Source organism: Ceratosolen solmsi, unplaced genomic scaffold, assembly GCF_000503995.2.
Source record: "Ceratosolen solmsi marchali unplaced genomic scaffold, CerSol_1.0 scaffold7, whole genome shotgun sequence".
Taxonomy (NCBI): domain Eukaryota; kingdom Metazoa; phylum Arthropoda; class Insecta; order Hymenoptera; family Agaonidae; genus Ceratosolen; species Ceratosolen solmsi.
The window spans coordinates 4,337,663-4,355,878 of NW_011948413.1; the positions used below are offsets into that span (position 1 = coordinate 4,337,663).

At 31.0% G+C, this 18,216-nt stretch overlaps 3 protein-coding genes across 4 annotated transcripts; 1 reads left to right on the forward strand and 2 right to left on the reverse strand.

Moving 5' to 3' along the window:
* Positions 1 to 224: 224 nt before the first annotated feature.
* On the reverse strand, positions 225 to 2,348 carry LOC105367324 (protein RTF2 homolog). The gene is made up of 4 exons (XM_011505984.1): positions 2,269 to 2,348; positions 1,855 to 2,101; positions 1,118 to 1,498; positions 225 to 833 (listed from the first exon to the last, which is right to left on the reverse strand). The coding sequence occupies exons 2-4, from the start codon at positions 1,921 to 1,923 to the stop codon at positions 438 to 440; spliced, it is 846 nt and encodes a 281-aa protein (XP_011504286.1). The 5' UTR covers positions 1,924 to 2,101; positions 2,269 to 2,348; the 3' UTR covers positions 225 to 437.
* A 57-nt stretch (positions 2,349 to 2,405) lies between these two features.
* On the forward strand, positions 2,406 to 12,977 carry Vha44 (V-type proton ATPase subunit Vha44). Of its 2 annotated transcripts, XM_011505983.1 has the most exons (7): positions 2,406 to 2,557; positions 3,907 to 4,223; positions 10,804 to 10,990; positions 11,060 to 11,158; positions 11,244 to 11,452; positions 11,550 to 11,839; positions 11,905 to 12,971. In XM_011505983.1, the coding sequence occupies exons 2-7, from the start codon at positions 3,938 to 3,940 to the stop codon at positions 11,998 to 12,000; spliced, it is 1,167 nt and encodes a 388-aa protein (XP_011504285.1). In that variant the 5' UTR covers positions 2,406 to 2,557; positions 3,907 to 3,937; the 3' UTR covers positions 12,001 to 12,971. The 2 variants fall into 2 exon arrangements, with proteins under 2 accessions (XP_011504285.1, XP_011504284.1); XM_011505982.1 differs by lacking the exons at positions 2,406 to 2,557; positions 3,907 to 4,223 and adding an exon at positions 7,440 to 8,372 and having other exon boundaries at positions 11,905 to 12,977.
* Positions 12,978 to 13,715: 738 nt separating this feature from the next.
* Positions 13,716 to 15,742, reverse strand: LOC105367644 (S-methyl-5'-thioadenosine phosphorylase). The gene is made up of 6 exons (XM_011506411.1): positions 15,442 to 15,742; positions 15,171 to 15,331; positions 14,613 to 14,833; positions 14,348 to 14,550; positions 13,804 to 14,028; positions 13,716 to 13,751 (listed from the first exon to the last, which is right to left on the reverse strand). The coding sequence occupies exons 1-6, from the start codon at positions 15,460 to 15,462 to the stop codon at positions 13,716 to 13,718; spliced, it is 867 nt and encodes a 288-aa protein (XP_011504713.1). The 5' UTR covers positions 15,463 to 15,742.
* Positions 15,743 to 18,216: the final 2,474 nt, after the last annotated feature.

Genomic DNA, 18,216 nt, shown 5'->3' on the forward strand with positions numbered 1-18,216 from the left:
TATACCGCACAATTATTAAAAATAAAATATTAACAGTTAATATTTTATGAGAATTACATTTTTATTTATATTATTAAAAAGTATTAAAACAATATATTAAAATGTTTTAAAATGTTAAAAGAATAGAGATTTAACCATTGTAGTACGTATGTGAAATATAAGAAAATTCTGTATTGTTTATTTTAAAAAATCGAACGAAAATTAATAAAATACATAATTGGATGAAATTATTACTAAATAAAAATTTACTACAATAATTAAACAATTCTAAAATAACTTAATGATTGGCTTAATATGTTCAATGATAATCAATAGCGACATAAATTTAGTCTAATATTATGTTTAATATTAAAATTGTAAATATAGATATAGTACTTTATTTACAATGGAAAATAAATTTAATATTTTTTTATATATTTTTATCATTACTAATTTTACTAATTATAGAATGGATTATATGTAACCCAATGAGCTCTAGTCTGCTCTGAAGCAGTTTTATGTGTTGTAAAGATACTTTTCAAAACCTCTGATGCATTTGGATCTTGAGCAACACTATAATCTTCTTTGGATTTTTCATAAGCAGGATCTTGTGGTTCTTTTTTCGATTTAATTTGCGTAGTTTGTGTTTTATCTAATTTTTCTTTTTTAACTTTCTTACTCGATACTTCCTCTTTTACTGTATCGGTACAACCTGCATTACTTGATCTTTTTTTAGACTTACGTTCAACTTTACGTGTAATAATATTTTCTTCCATATTTTTGAAATCTTCATCTTGAGCATTTAAAATAACTATATCTGTGTCGGTAAAAGGTTGTTGACATTTGTGACAAGTCTAAAAGAATTATAAAGAAATATTATTAAAATCAATGAAACAGTTTAATATTTTATATTAAATCAGCAAGTTTTATTTAATATTTATCAATTTATTTTACTGAATTTAAATATATACATTTTTATATATGTATATATATAATCATTATGAAATATGAAATAATTAAACTTAATTATTCTTATATCACAATAATTTGTAATTAATTTATGTACTGAATTACAACAATATTTAAATTATTAACATATTTAGTTTATAAAATGCTCAAATAATTGATTGATACTTACATAAGTTTTTATTTCTTTTAGTGCACGTTCGCTTATTACACATCCACAATTCCATAGAAAACAAAACTTATATTTTCCATTCATTTCCAAACCAATGACGGGACAAATAAATGGACTCCGTCCATCATCTATGTAACCACCATTTTTTGCTATATCCCCATCAAAAGCCGGATTTGGGGTAAGATTAAGATTCTTTACATCTTTCAAATTTTTAATGTGAGTCGCTGATTCAGAAAGTGTAGAACGATCGAGTAATCCCTCAAGCACTGCTTCCTTACTATACAATCTTCCTAAACCACACGCTACAATAGGAGCTTGTAATGGAAGTTGTCGAATAGAACAATGTCTCCAACGATAAGCCAATTCTGCTTCCTTATCTTTCTATTAATCAAAAGCATGTTACCAATTTTATTATTTATTAAAGATATAAATTTAATATTTAAAGAGTATGTATTTTGAATATTAACTAGTTCAAAAATGTAATAAAAGAGCATTAAAATAATAATGTAATCAATCCAATGATGGATAATATCGATTTTGATAAGCTTATAAATTCTATCGATCATAATTTCCAAAGGATAATTATTTAAAAGGCTCTTTGACAATATGAAACTAATATTTATAACTTGCCAAAATCATTATTATTTATTAAGCATAACGCTCAACGCTACGAATAAAAGTGTGACAGAATAAAAAAACATTAATGGCAACGACTTAGCCCAAGAATTTATTCATACTTGTTCTGGCTTCTTTTTTATTCTAACGAGCTCATCTCGTCTAGGTATTGTTCCTCCATCGCAACCCATTGTTAAAAAATGCTAATTTTTTAACAAAATTGTTTACAATATATCGTATCAACTGTCAGACAATATTGCCTCTAACCTTTTATGACTCACACACGTTAGATCTGCAGGCCATACGTATCGGCCGTAAATTGAAACTTACGACGCACATTAGCGTGCCAAGTGATCAAGTTAGGCCAACCTGGAGAAAAAATTATGGCAATAGCATATGAAAGTGACTTTTACTTACAAATATCTTTTGTGAATAAATAGTACAGATTAAATAATGAAAAATGTCAAGGGCACGTACAAGGGATTAAAAGTAGGATGAATTTGTAATTGAAAGAGAAGGCAGATTAAGAATCTCACCAATTTAGCGGCGTAGCGTTGGCATGGCTAACGTGCGGTAGTCAGCTGTTTTGTATCGTGGCCTGGTAGAGCGGCTTTAGTTGTCGGGTGAGTCGCAAGACTGCAGCACTCCTATCACGTGAGGCGGTTCGGAGGTTCGGTATCTGTGTGAGTGAGAGAAAGACAATACAATGGTTGGGACGAGAAGAGAGTAAGTCGAAGCGACTCCACGAATTTTCGCGGAAAGGACGTTGTCGGGTCGTCCTCCCGAGTGCATCGAGTCTACCAAGATCATCAGAGTCGCATCCAGGTAGGCAGTGAGATTCAAGTGGTATACGCGATCGCTTTTGACTCGTGGTCCATTAAAATTAGCGATAAAATTATCGAAAAGAAGCCGAGATGCGGATAATGACGTACTCTCGTTCGCGTGATTTACGCTGCTGCTCCTCGTCCTCGCCGTTTACTCGGGGGCCGAGAGTGCCACGCCATCGCCCTCGGATATCAAAGTCGGGCTCGCTCTGCCAAAAGCACCGGATTTTAAAGGTTCGCTATTGCCTGCATAGGCAATGCTGGGCATTTGTCGCGACCTCGGCCCCGAGCACGTTATATAGTGGCGATTGATAAAATGGAGTCGCGCTCCCTCGCGCGCGCCCGTGCGCTTCAATATTGATTTTCGACAAAGACGGGCGCCCAGTTGCCAGCCCAGACGGACCTCATAGAGGCGCTCGTTCAAGGACACCTAGGTGCCATCGCGTCGGCTTCTTTACTCGACATCCTCTCGCTATGTTACGAAGCGTCGCGCATCTTTTCCGCGATCCTCATTGTTGTCGATAGTACGAACACAAGTCAAGTCTTAGCGCGCTCTTTGAGTTGCGGTATTTTCTCGGTCTCGCAGTCACGTGGAAAGCATACATCTAGGCTTACGTAATATTTCACGAGGAGTCGCAGTGTGCCACACCCCCTTGAATGGCCTGTACACTTGTTTCTTCGAGCCGATAATTAGCCCGTGATCGAACCCCCTTATTTACTACAAATAATCAATTTTATATCTTGATATCTAACGAGACTGCCAACAATATTTTCTAATACTTTTTCTTTTTTTTTTTTAAATGATTCGGATTCTTTTACGCAAAACGCCTTTACCACGAAATCTCGTTGAGCAGGTGGTTGTTTACAGGAGGTTCTTGTCGCTACAGATTAATTAAGACATTTTGTAACGGTCGATTATACAGTTGGCAAATTATGCCTATCGTGCTCTTTACGAGTGGGTTACTTAATTTTATCTCGATATTTAAATTCATCGAAGTTGAACTGATCGATTGAAACTGTAAGAAGTTATTCGGAAATTACGCGCACCCCAGGCACATGTCTCTTATGTTTATAACGTACCAAATTGAGACGCAAAATCATTCATTTTAGAAAGATATTAAAAAGCACCATATTTGTTGTTTACCAAAAAATAGATATAATTTGCAACTATTAGATGACCTTGTATAATTCTTATAAAACTTACCTAGGTAATAATAATAATATATTGTACTGGAGATCTTAGCATTCGTTCAACAAACGACAAATAAATACTGATAAATGCTTTATATACTATTTTAAAATGAAATTTAATTTTCTACTATTAGCATTGCAAAATTTTAACATTTTCAGTGGTAACAAGGAACAATTCTGTCAAATCAAAATGACAGAATATTGGTTGATTTCTGCACCCGGTGACAAAACTTGTCAACAGACATGGGAAACAATGAACAATCTAACATCCAAACAAAATTCTTTATCCATCAATTACAAGTTTCACATCCCTGATCTTAAAGTTGGAACCTTAGATCAATTGGTAGGTCTATCGGATGATCTTGGTAAGCTTGACACGTATGTTGAGCAGGTGACTCGTAAGGTGGCTACTTATTTGGGAGAAGTCTTGGAAGACCAGAGAGATAAACTTCATGAAAATCTAATGGCCAATAATAGTGAGTATTCACTTTTGATTTACAGCTTTTTTATAATTAACTTCCTTATCTGTTGTATGTTTGAACTACTAAAAATAATATGCTGTACGAGAAAATTCAAGAAAAATTAATCAAGAATTAAGTTATTTTATAAAAATTTATCTAAATATTATTATTTATAAAATAAAGAATATATTTGCATTTTTCTTTAAAACAAGATTATTCTCTCAAATTTTCTCCTACAAAAATATATTAAAATTTAGTGTATGATGTCCCATCAATTTAAATCTATCAATTAAGAAAAGAAATCGACGCGAAAGAATACTATACACAACACAAAACAAATACACCATATATAATAATTTTTCTTCGTGCATACATACACACACACACACATACACGTGTGTGTATATATATATATATATATATATATATGCATATGTATGTATGTATGTATGTATCTATATTATTTTTCATATTGATGTACTGAATATAATATATTCAATAAATAGACAACTTCTTTAATATAGCCTTATTTTACTTTTAAATTATTTTTTTTAATTTAAATTCTAACCTTAATCAATTAAAAAACTTCAATAACTTTTACTCAACCTTGATAGTTTTGCCTGTAATGCCAATAATTATTTTAAGATAATAAAAAATTTTCTCATTTAAATGTATTTTTTGTATGCATGAAAAAAGTTTTTTTTATAAATTTTTTTTTTCCTCGTTATATTTATGATCGTTCAATGAACTTGTTTTTAAGGAGTTGAAATTATTCTCTTGTGATAAAATGAAGTTATGAAATATATAGTCAATTGTTATATTATAAATATTAGTGGGAAATTATATTTTATTAAATACAGAAAATTACAACCATATTTTATATTGTTTAAAAATGAATCGAAAAACACTTATTTTATGAATTTACTTGAAATGTGTATATTAAGATTTAATAAATTTAAATGAAAGAACAAAAATTTATTACTAATGTAATTTTATGAAAGCAATTAAATTTCGATTCGATTAATTAAATTAAAAATTACATTTACATCAATCGATTCACAATCTCTTCTATAGTTGAGATTGCATTAATTTATTTCCTTTCTAAAATTTAATCTTATCAGTATCTAATAAATAATATCTTTAAAAAATCAAGTGTTTTCACATCCATTCTTTTTTTTTTTAATTTTCATTTTTAAATTTTTTATATATGTCTTCAAACAATGTAAGTTTTATTCTATATAATTTTGTAAGATGAAAATTAATAGGGATAAAATTTAATCCTTTGATCATCAATAAAACATGACGTAAATCAAATTCATAGGTAATTAATGAAAACTACTTAATAATATTTTATCTGTAATAAGGTTTATGGAACTTATTTATTGTAATTGAAATATAAAATGCAAACCTCACGTGTATTTCAAACGCTTTTTTGTTCATTTTCATATCTTTGTATTGTTAATAACTTGATTAAATGGTTAGTCCAGAGATGCTTAACATAATATAAAATTAGCACAATATTATTTTAAAATTATTTTTTAAATTCTATTTTTTATTATTTATTCGAAAAGCATTTATTTTTAAATTATACCAAATTAACATAAATTTACTGTATTATGGATTTATTTTTTAACTAATTAGTGTGTATTTACTGAAAAATACATAAACGAATGAAATAATACTTTTGTAGACAAATTTATCGTAATAATAATTTATTATCAACATATAAAAATTTAAATCAAATGATTATTAAATTTTTTTAATTTAATGAAAATTGTATTCTTTTTTAATTTATCAATGTGACTATATTAACTACCTTTTAACGAGATATAGTTTCTTTTTTCTTTTCTTTTTTAATAAATTGAGTTATATTAAGTTTATGGATTAGATAATTAATGAATTGCATAAGTAAAAATGTAGTAAAAATGAATAAAACATTTTTATAATTATTGGAATAGTAATATTTTAGTAAAAGTTAAGAGCGTGCATGAATTAATATCATAAAATCTTTATATATTTTTTAAGTTTTTGAAGTCAAATATAATCAATATTATTGAAGGCGTTTTGATGCGACCTAAATAGGATTAAAAAATAAAATTTATTATTAATTATTGAAATTAATAAAATTAAAATGTCCTTTTAATTGTTGCATTCAATAATATTATGCATTTGCAGGCCAAGCTTTCATGGCTATAAAGTTATTGATATTTTAGTTGATTCACGTGCTGCGACGTATTTCTACTTATTAAGTTTGATTAACTGTTAAACGAATTATGATTCTGAAGAATACAAAAGAATAAATCGTGTATGTCGTGTATAGTACATAATTGATGTAACAGTAGATGGCTTATTATATTTAGCTGGAGATTATTTTATTTTCTTTAATTGTATTTGTTGTGATGTTGCTTTGCTTGCTTTACTTTTATTTCGACCACATTAACCCTTTCTCCCTGTACCTTACTCATTGTTTTGACTAACAAATGCTCATACACGTGCACCGCCTATACAACAAATTTTATACAAATATTCGTGAGAATTCTCAAGGCATATGTGCAATGTGCCAATTGACGAAAACCGAACCAAGTGAAAATGCCACTTACGGGCACGCGTTACTTAAAACCAACTCCAGTTCGCATGCATTCGAACTAAAGCTTATACTTGCAACATGAACATGACCATAAACAATGATGACAAAATGAGATAATGAAACTTTGAGTATGATAAGTGGCCAACGCAAGGAATTGCTTGGGTTACTGTGGTCACCAAGCTCCGATTAGTCACCGCATAGGTTTTGTTTCTATTATTTTTCCTTAAATTTTCCGGTGCCTCTTACTTCAGCCCTAACCTTTAACTCCAACACCCTAACTTGGGCATGCTGTCGCATTTATTTTCGCGACAGTCTTTTATTTTTAATTTTGGTCTTAATAAGACGATTACTTTTATTGCATCGTCTTATTTATCTTGCAACCTATTTTGTAGACTGTTTGCTCATGCCAATCGATCCGCCTTCCTGTTCTCTTCCACGACAAATTATTATTTTCTTTCACCTTCCCCCTCACGTTGTTTTTTTTTTCTTTTGTTCAGTTAATCATCCTTACGCTTGTGTTGGATTTTGTTACTCCCCCACGAGATCAGAGTATTTAATCGATCGGTGTCAATTACGAGCTCGTAACAAAAACAAAGCCGAATGAAAAGATAAGACGGCCCGTGGATGTGGTGTGACGGGCTGCGCATTAAATACTCTGAACCGCCGAAACATCCGTTAAGTTACTTTGTTTTCGTTGAGTTTCGTCGGCGTTGTCGTTAGGCTTTTGGCGTAGGACGCAAAATAAATAGATTGAGCGAGACAGTCGTAAGAATGAGAGAAGTCGCTTTGGAGAATTGGGACTGGGCTGTAATGGATAGGTCAGACGTCAATGGACGGTGAGGCCGAGAGTACCGAGGGGGGTCCGGACACCCCACCCAACACGCCCGTGACACCCTCGTACAAGCCGGCGACCTGCAAGGAGCAACAGAGGCATTGGAGGGACTCGGACAGGCTCGAGAGGCCCGACTCGCCTGAATCAGCAGCCTGTCTAGGTCAGCAACACCATCAACAGCGCCACCATCATCATCCTCATCCTCATCAGCATCAGCATCAGCATCAGCATCAGCATCAGCATCATCTAGACGAGCGGCACGAGTCCCACCACCATCACCATCAACATCAGCATCAGGCGAATTGTGGCCAAGGCCATAGCCAAAGCCATCGGTATCATCATCATCAACATCATCAGCATCATCAGCATCACGATAAGAAATCATGCCCGGGCTCGCAGGGTGGCTGCGAGGGCCGAGCTTCGGGCGATTCCTCCTCCATGTATTCGTGCTACCAGACGCACTGGTGCACGGCATCCACCCCCTCGACACCTTCCCCGCGGCACAGTCCGAGTCCTCTCAGTCCCTCGATCTCCTGCTCCCCGTCGTCGAGCTGTAGCAGCGACGAGGAGCTCGAACAGGAGCCGAGCAGGCCGAGGCCGAGGCGTCGCCGCCGACGACAGCGCCGCCCCCGACCATTCCGGGCCCAGACCGCCAGCCCGGACTGCCCGCAGGACGACCGCAATGACGACGACCCTGACGACGAAGACGAAGACCAACAAGCTGTCAGCAAACTGCCCAATCCAGGTACCCGTCCCGTCACGGCCACCGCCCCTTGCCACCCGCGCCACCCGCTCCTCTAACGTATCATCCACCCTCTCGTAGTTGGGATATCTCCCCTCTCTTTCTTTTTCTCTCTTTCTCTCTTTCTCTCTTCCTCCCACCCTCCTTCCTTTCCGCGGTGTTATCACTCTCCTCCCTTTTTCCTTCACCCTCTTTTTTCTCACTTTCTCCCTCTTCTCTCTGTCTCTATCTATCTCTCTCTCTCTCCCTCCCTCCCTCCCTACCTCTCTCTCTCTCTCTCTCTCTCTCTCTCTCTCTCTCTCTCTCTCTCTCTCTCTCTCTTTGTATTTGTCTTTCTGTCCGTTCTAATTTCTATCTCCACGACTCTCGGTCTACATCTAAAGAAGAGGTTGCTTCTATTCCCATCCTTGCTTCCTTCTCAACAATCAACGATCTTGTAAATTTTTATTGCAGTGGCTTAAGTCACGCGTACCAGACTTAAAACACAAGAGAATAAAAACAGTAACAACTGTTCGGTGCACTTAAAGTATCTAAAGACATCGTATGAGTGGCACAGTGCACAGTTCCACCCACTCGTCAATCACAATCCAATTGCTTTCGCTTCCTTAGTTTTTCTTCTTCTTTCTCATCCCAATATCAGTATATTATGTATTCAAGAGAGAAAAAGAAACAAAAGTAATAAAAAAAACGGAAATGATATTGTCATTACAAAACTCTTGTATCCCTTCTCTCATATCTTGGCCTCCACTTATAGAGACACAAGCAATTTTTTGGCGCCACTGCTTATCCTGCTGCAGTCCGCCTCACTGTATTAAAAAGAAAAGTCGAATATCGAAAAGCCAGTTTAACAAACTGTTTTTTCGGAACGTGTCTAAGGAAGCGTATTCGATCCCGCCACTTACGATCTGGTACTTTTTTGTCGTTTTCTTTTCTTATTATATTTTTTCTATTTCATTTTTTAAAGCTTTTAAATACTGTGTGTAGTGTATAATTTTCACTGAATGACTTAATACTGAACATACGCAACACGACACAACTCGTACACCTTATTTACAGATAATAACAGAACATCGAAATTCCACGGAGTCGAATAAATAATGATTATCGATCGGAACAATGGGACACTGCAACATACGAAAATTAACGTACTCGCATGCACTTCGTTTGAAAGATAAAAAGTGTTTTTTAATAATTGACATTTATCTCGATTATCCTAAATCTAAAACTCTATGAGACTGTTAAGATTTATAATTTTAAAAATTATCCAATGTCCTGAAACTAACAGCTAGCATGAATGAATGCTTTGACATGTCGCCTGCTTGCGGCTTGTAAGATTTCATGGCTCCGCATTAAACTAAAATCATTTATTCTTTAGCTTGGTGAATTTCATGCTTAATCTGTACAATCATCACATATATGTACATCTAACATATACGTGCATACATAACATACATAACATACATACGCACATACATACATACATACATACATACATATACATGTGTGTGTTTATATATTTTTATTTTTATTATAATCATGGCATTATAATCATTTTATTATAATCAATTACGTTTTGCTTAAACATAAAAAAATAATAAAAAATGAGAATTATGCATGATCTTAAGCATTTATGAAATCACGGTACTAATGACATTTTATGCTACTTCTCACATAAGATAATACAGGTTACTTTCCGATCAAACTACGAGGAGGGGATATTTGACCAGTATGGGGCACTTCATTGTCATTTGGGTGCATGTTGCACTGTGTTACTAAACCTATCGTTACTTAGTAAACACTACGGCATTTCGTTGCCCTTACAATATTCACTAATGTTAAATTTTGTTGATGTCACTACACCATGTAACACTGATGTCTATTAAATCTTTCTCTATTATGATATTAAAGCCACGTTAGATCATGAAACGAACAACTTTATACCTATCATATTTAAATTTATACGCGCGCAGTCCTGTGGAAGTACATATAATATCCATAAATTATAATGCATAGTGATGCATTTACCTAGGCATATTTACCTATGCGTGTTTCTATGCATATATTACATACAGACGTGTGTAACCAATACACGGTATGTATTGCCATTTGCAAATATTCACTTCACACGTATTAAAGGTACTATCTTCATGCACACGCGCGCACTCGTACATGTATATGTACACGTACACGTACGCATACACAGAGTAGAAGCATATGTAGATCGAGAATAAAAATTATATTAAAACATAATATAGTATAGCTCATATAGAATTGTTCTTAATACCATTTCTAATTAAACCAGCATGACCTATCATTATTTTCTATGCTCGAACGATTCTTTTATATCCCTTGAACTCGTAATAGAGTTCAATTAAATCTCTTGTGAAAGTACCGTATTATTTAAGCACTGTATTGAAAAATTCTGTCGCACCAGGTGATCTGCCAACATATATAACACGATTTCAATGGGACATGGCCAAGTATCCCATCAAACAGTCATTGAGAAATATAGCCGACATTATAAGTAAACAAGTGGGTCAAATCGATGCAGATCTTAAAACGAAATCGACTACTTACAACAATCTCAAGGGCAGTCTGCAAAACCTCGAGAAGAAACAAACGTAAAACCATTTAAATACTTTTAATTATCATTACCGTATATCAATGTCTATGTTTATTTTTTTACACAGAGGAAGTTTATTAACTCGAAATTTAGCGGATCTTGTAAAAAAAGAGCACTTTATCCTCGATAGCGAATATTTGACCACATTACTCGTGATTGTACCGAGGTATTATTATTTAAGCTTGAAAAAAAATCCATTTCCTCATTTTTTTAATTTAACAACTAAGCAATTATATGTAATTTTATTGTAGAGCAAGCTTTCAAGAGTGGAATGCCATGTATGAAAAGTTAACGGACATGATCGTACCACGAAGCTCACAGCTTATAATTCAAGATCAGGAATATGGATTGTTTACAGTGACTCTTTTTAAGAAAGTAATTGAAGAATTTAAGCTTCATGCTCGCGAAAAAAAATTCATTGTACGTGATTTCACGTACAACGAGGAAGAACTTGCTGCTGGTTAGTATTTTTTTTCTTTTTTTTTTTTTTCTTTATTATCCGAAATATTATTGAACTATTAATCTTATTGTAATTTTATTTTTCTTTTTACATCAAGGAAAAAATGAAATGACCAAGCTCGTTACTGATAAAAAGAAACAATTTGGACCCCTCGTACGGTGGTTAAAAGTTAATTTTAGCGAGTGCTTTTGCGCATGGATCCACGTTAAAGCTTTGCGTGTTTTTGTTGAATCAGTTCTTAGGTACGGACTGCCTGTCAATTTTCAAGCGATTTTGCTGCGCCCGCACAAGAAAAGCACTAAACGATTACGGGATGTTTTAAATCAACTTTACGCTCACCTGGATTCATCAGCGACTGCTGGCAGCTCGCAGTCTAGTAATCAAGACGTAAGTTTACTTATTATAAAATATGCTACAATAATAGATATTTATAAATATATTATAATTTTTAGAGTGTCGATATACCAGGGCTGGGCTTTGGTCAAAGCGACTACTTTCCTTATGTCTACTATAAAATCAATGTGGACATGGTGGACAATAAAGTTTAATTTAATTTGTGGAATTCATTGTACATTTAGCGCACACTTGACATCTTGGCTCATCCGGTTGCATATTTGCTACTATTTTAAAAACTAGCCGAATACCACCACTCAAACGATTCAAAACGCTTTTTAATTAAGTCAAAAATACTGTCTCAACATTCTCTTACCGATGAAACTTTTATTGATGTCGTTCCAAATGCATGGGCGTCTCAAATTTTAAAAGCAATTTTATCCAGCTTTCATGTGCGAGTCTTTGTTAAGTATTGAGAATAATATTTTTATAGCAATTTCTGAGGAAACGAATTCAATAAAATACTGAATTCTCACGTGATGCATGGTGAATTTCGAGTGATAGATTAATCTGGTGGAAAAATCTCTGATGTAAAAGCTTCGCTGTAGTATTCTTTTTACATAATAACCTCGGTTCTCTCATTTTCTTTTGTTATTACAAATAAAGTATTGTAAAGGAATACAGATCCTAATGGCTTATTTGTATTTTTTCTTTCTGACATATACACACACATGCACGCATAATTGTATGTATGTAGGTATGCAGTTAGTAAGAATACTTGAGATATTTTTCACCAGACAGTTCTTGTACATAATTTTAGTACAAGTTTTATTAAGTTTGACTTGTACGCCTTGCTCTAGTTTGATTATGTGCACATGTTTCATCAAAGGCTCCACATATTTGTCTAATATAAAAATATAAATTATGAAAATGTACAATTTGTAATAAATGACAAACAATGTTCAGATATTTTTAAGTGTGCAAAGGAAATATTAAAATTTTGCTTGAAACTTAGGAGCTTGAAGAACATGTACTAGAAAATGTTTATTTGAGAGTCGTTGCAACGCCTGTCTTTATATTGTATGAAAATATTGCAACGGATTTCTTTAATTGCTGTGTACAAAATTGAAAAATCATGAAAACAGTTTTGAAGCCTTTTAAGATATTTCAAAAGTATTCAAAAAGTAGATAAGTTTTCTTTTATTTAAATAATATCCTTTATTAATGTAAAACATGAATGCAGAATGTGAAATTCACGAAAATTTAAAAAACGTAGAATTTCATAAGCAATATTCAAAATAATTAAAAATTACAGAATATATTAACTATTGTAAAAAAAAAAAAAAAAAAAAAAAAAAAAAAAAAAAGTAAAGTATTATGCAAAGTAACAATGGATAAAGACTTTAGTTACTTTTGCAAATTGATTGTTAAATCAAGTATAAAAAATTTTAATTCGCTTGTAGTAATGGTTTTATTACCTTTTATAGTTTTAAACTTTACACAAAATTTTTTAAACGAAATAACGATCATTTAAACATTAAGAATTTACTTAATAATGCCTGCTTATATATTGTGAATATCGTTATAATTTATGTAAAAACCGAATGAAAGAGTTATAAAAGCAAGCTGTTGTAATTTGTAGATATATTAAAAAAAAAAAAAAAAAAAAACGGCGAGCTGTCGTTTACCTTCAATAATTATATTATACATTGTATAATTATAAATAAATATCATGTTCCGTTACTATCACTGTTACTAATTATATAAGCATTTGTTTTTATTCATTAGAACTAAATTTTGCTTTTTCCTAACAAAAATAATGTCAGATAAAAGAATTACCCAAGAATTATTTATTAATAATATATTATTAAAAAATACAATTTGCTACTATTCAATATATTACTTCATTATTAATATATTTTTTGTATAATCAAGAAGATAAAGTAACACTGCTTTTTACAAGATCCTGTAAAAAAATATACAAAATTGAAATCAATATAACTTATAAATTGAGAAAAAATGTAAAATACCTTTAAATCGTCGATACGCTGATCCCAATCTTCTTGACTGATCAATTCAATTGTTTGTATTAGCACACTTTTAATTTTATTAATATTTCTTTTAAAAACATTAAAAACATCAACAGGATGTACGTTATCTGCTATGTCATCCGATCCACAATCGTAATCAGTAACCATTGCTATAGATGTATAAAGTATTCCAGCTTCCTTTGCCAAAAAAACCTATAATATCGATATATTTTTGTTCTTAACCAACATTAATTTTAGTAAACTATTCACAATTCTAAATTATTATACCATACAATAAACATTTGTATATTAAAGGTCTTAACAATTGCTTTTAGAGATTAAAGAATTCATATTTATGTGTTTATACATACATATATATATATATATATATATATATATATATATATATATATAATAAAATAACCTTTTAATATTAAATAGTACTGTAAAAGAAGTTTAATGTATTATGACATAATAATCTTAAGTAAAATCCAATTTAAGTTATAAATTTAAAATTTAATTTTCAATATACTTCTGGACACGTTGTCATATTAATTAAATGCCCTCCCCATTGTCGAAACATATAACTTTCTGCTTTTGATGAAAAACGAGGTCCTTCTATTGCAACAATAGTAGCTCCCTTTTTAATAGAAATTTCTAATTTTTTTGCTGCATTTTCAACTATTTGAGAAGTATGAGGATCAAAAGATGGTTCCATTGGGAGATTACAAATACCTAAAATGTGAATTGTATATATTAAAATTTAAATAAAAAAAATTATACAAATTGTATAATACCTGAATAATATTTAGAAGTTCCATCATAGAAAGTTCCTTTTCTATGAACAGTTCTATCTATAAAACTATCTGGAATAACTAATTGTTCTTTACTGAATAATTTCACCAACGAGCCGCAAGCAGTAGTTGCTAGAATATGTGTACAACCAACCACCCGAAAAGCTTCTATATTTGCACGATAATTGACATCAGTTGCTGATACTTTATAACCTGATCCATGCCTTACAATAATTATTTTAACTTGTAATTTATAATATAATGATAAAGTTCTAGATTATTTTATAAAAATAATCTTATGAATTGGTATCAATAATATGGATCTTAAACTTTTTTTTTAAAATTATTTTAACTCATTAAATAAAACGATTTTATAATCAAAATTAAAATTCTTTATATAGCAAGGAGTTTGTAATTTTTAGGAAGAATCATTGTACATTTATGCAAAATACATTAAATTCTCAAGCTTTAGTATTATTATTAATAATTCTGAGGTATAATAAAAAAATTCTACATATTTACGCCATGATTATTGTATAAATGTATATTTTATATTTATACCTAATTAACAGCACAACATCAACTCCACTAATTGTTCCTGTATAAAGGCTACTGGATGGTAAACCATATTCGTTTGTTGCATCTTCCCTCTCTATTTTACTAAAATATGTAAGATCCTCTTTAAAAGATTTATCTAGGCCACAGCCAGCGATTATGCCGATCTGCAAAATTTTCAATATATCGAATAAAGGTTTTGTATGAAAATTATTTGAAATCAAATATTACTTTTCATGAATTTATCAATTAAACGTCAATAAATCATCCGACTTACTTTAATCTTATACTTTCCCATCTTGCTCTAATAATATAAAGATAAATGTTAGATTAAATCGTAGTAATTGTTTGTTCTCGTATAATTTAACCACTTGTCTGACACTGATCGGATCACATTATACAATTCAAAATGTTTGAGGAAGGATGAGATTACGAATGTTCCAGACCTTAGATTTATCTTATCAGCTCTTGTTTCGTGCTTTTATCGTCACCGTTTCATTATTGAAAGTCACTTTGAATTGACAAATAAATCAAGAACAAAGCTTTCAAGATGCTGCTGCTGCTGCTGCTGCTGCTGCTGCTGCTGCTGCCGCATTACGCGTCCTCGAGCATTTGGAACATGCGCTCGGGGCTTAGGGCTGAGGAATTTATATAAATGGCGTTTATTTATGCTCTATAGCGGAAGGATCGAGGGTATAACGAAGTCGTCCCTAATAGCATTATAATTTCTTAACTTTTCTTATTAGGTGACTTAAAAGTAGAATAAAACGATGACGTGTTTTCGAGGAGATATTTAACGATTTAACCGAAACCAGATTTCTAAAGAGAAAAAAAAATAATATAAGAACTAAAATAGTTACGAATTTATCTTGTCAATGCAAAAATAAAAAATTTTCATATACATTTGAATTTTTCATTCGTCTATTATTTACATTAAAATATACTAATAATTCTTGAAATTTTTCCAACAAATGAAGCAATAATATCGAGTCAAATGTCGTCTCAAAACAAAAGATATCTTTATTATACAGAATTCATAGTATTTAGAGTGGCTTGTCTAGATGGCGCTATAAAGACTATTTTACATAGAAAATTTCTAATACTACTATAAAGGCATTAAAAATGTTTTGTTTCTCGTGTTTATATATCGTACTTCAAAACGATCAGCCTTCTCAAAATAAAATTTCCTATTCAACTTACGCACTGCGAATACATATTACAATTCTCCGAACACTATTTAGATTAATTTAATAATTTTACAATCAATTAACAAAATTACCTTGATAAATACTTTAAACATTAGAACTGTTATCCTAATCATTAGAAAATTAATAGTAATTAATGTTACATCTTTTTCCACTGACAATCCATTATTAATGGTAAAATAAATAAATAGTTTTAAATAACATAGATACATTGTAGCATATAATTAATGCGGTAAAATTTATTGAAATTTGAACGAAGCTATGTATGGCACGATAGCCGCTGATAAAACTATGGAAAAATAAATAGAATAATATAAAGTAATAATTTGTAAAGTCTTTTCAATCAAACTTATAAAGCTTACGTTAATAAACGTAAAACCATGCAAGAGGCATAAAGGTGAGTATAAGTAATAATTCATACAAACTCTTTCTCATGTCAGCTATGAAATTTATAAAAGAAAATAATAAATTACCGAAAAATAAATTAAATTTTTTAATAGCGTTTAATTTTTTTTTCTTTTTTTTTTAATATAAAATTAATTATTATAATACTATATATATATATATATATATATATATATATATATATATATATATATATATAATTTAAAAATCAATTTTTAAAAATATGCTAAACAATAAAAACGACTTTTTGTCTAGTTAGTTCGATAATGACCCGTATACATTATAATGGAAAAGTACTAACTAATTAAAGGTACTTCATTGACAATTAATGGTCACATAAACGAAAATGTAACTAACATGTACAAGAACACGCGAGCTCAGATTATTCAACAAGAATTACACACAAGGTATATTGTATTTTACAAATAACATCGTCGTTTTAAAGTCAACTTTACTCGTGCAGCATTAAACAGTCAATAAACAGGAAAATCAATTTTCATTGGTGAAACTTTTCTGATATTCAGCCTTATGATTTTTATTTATTTTTCTTATTTATTCCAGTTTAAATATGGACATAGTCGATAATCGCCAATGTAAATCTTTACACGATATTTCTACAAATATTTTATCAAGACTAAAATATAAACGCAAATTATAAGTATTTTTAATCTTTCGTAGCCGAATATTTGTCAAATATAAGTTTTTTCGATATCCAAAATATTCTTTGTTTCCAACATAGTTCTTTAGAAATGTTAAATTCTATTATTTGTTGAGTAATGTTTGTTAATCTCCTTATAAATATATTTGCGATTATTAAGTTTAAATTAAATATTTTAACTACAATTACTTTTTCTTTTAAGTTTGATTTATTATATTTAAAGTTAGATTTTCTCAAATGCTTCATTAGGGATTAAATGGTTTCAAATATTCTTTATTACGTGCTGAGTTTTCTAGATACGAAGAGAATTTGTCGAAAGTGTTTATTATATATTAAATGCATTGGTTAAATAACATGGCGACTAAGTAATAGGATGACTAATTTTCGTAATTGAATAAAATTTATGACAGTCGGGGTCGATGCAAAGTAATTTATGTGGGTAGATGAAATGCACAAGTGCGTGGTTGAGGTAAAGAATCCAAGAATGGAAAACTTATCCAAACTCAAGAATCCGTGTCATGTATAAGTGAAAATAATTAAAATTATTAAGAATTCCCTTTAATTATTTTTACTTTGATATATGTTTGTACATATAAAATTAATGTAATAATACTATGTAAGAATATTACAATGCCCATCAGTCTTTTCGTACAAAAAATAAATCGATATTCAATATTTCATAGTATACATTAATTCAATTTTGTATAAGTACCATTTGGAAAGGTAATACTCACACACTGTTATTATCTTGGAATTCTTATTCCTTTAAACTAGATGAAATAAA

Excerpts from the sequence above, each read along its gene's own strand:
- LOC105367324 (XM_011505984.1), bottom strand. The coding sequence starts at position 1,923 with ATGGGTTGCGATGGAGGAACAATACCTAGACGAGATGAGCTCGTTAGA. Across the intron at positions 1,499-1,854 it reads TAAAAAAGAAGCCAGAACAA|AAAGATAAGGAAGCAGAATT; the intron begins GTATGAATAAAT and ends TTTGATTAATAG. Across the intron at positions 834-1,117 it reads TAAAAGAAATAAAAACTTAT|ACTTGTCACAAATGTCAACA; the intron begins GTAAGTATCAAT and ends TAATTCTTTTAG.
- Vha44 (XM_011505982.1), top strand. The coding sequence starts at position 7,625 with ATGGACGGTGAGGCCGAGAGTACCGAGGGGGGTCCGGACACCCCACCC. Across the intron at positions 10,991-11,059 it reads AACCTCGAGAAGAAACAAAC|AGGAAGTTTATTAACTCGAA; the intron begins GTAAAACCATTT and ends TTTTTTACACAG. Across the intron at positions 11,453-11,549 it reads CGAGGAAGAACTTGCTGCTG|GAAAAAATGAAATGACCAAG; the intron begins GTTAGTATTTTT and ends TTTTACATCAAG.
- LOC105367644 (XM_011506411.1), bottom strand. The coding sequence starts at position 15,462 with ATGGGAAAGTATAAGATTAAA. Across the intron at positions 15,332-15,441 it reads TGGGAAAGTATAAGATTAAA|ATCGGCATAATCGCTGGCTG; the intron begins GTAAGTCGGATG and ends AAAATTTTGCAG. Across the intron at positions 14,029-14,347 it reads ATATGACAACGTGTCCAGAA|GTTTTTTTGGCAAAGGAAGC; the intron begins GTATATTGAAAA and ends TCGATATTATAG.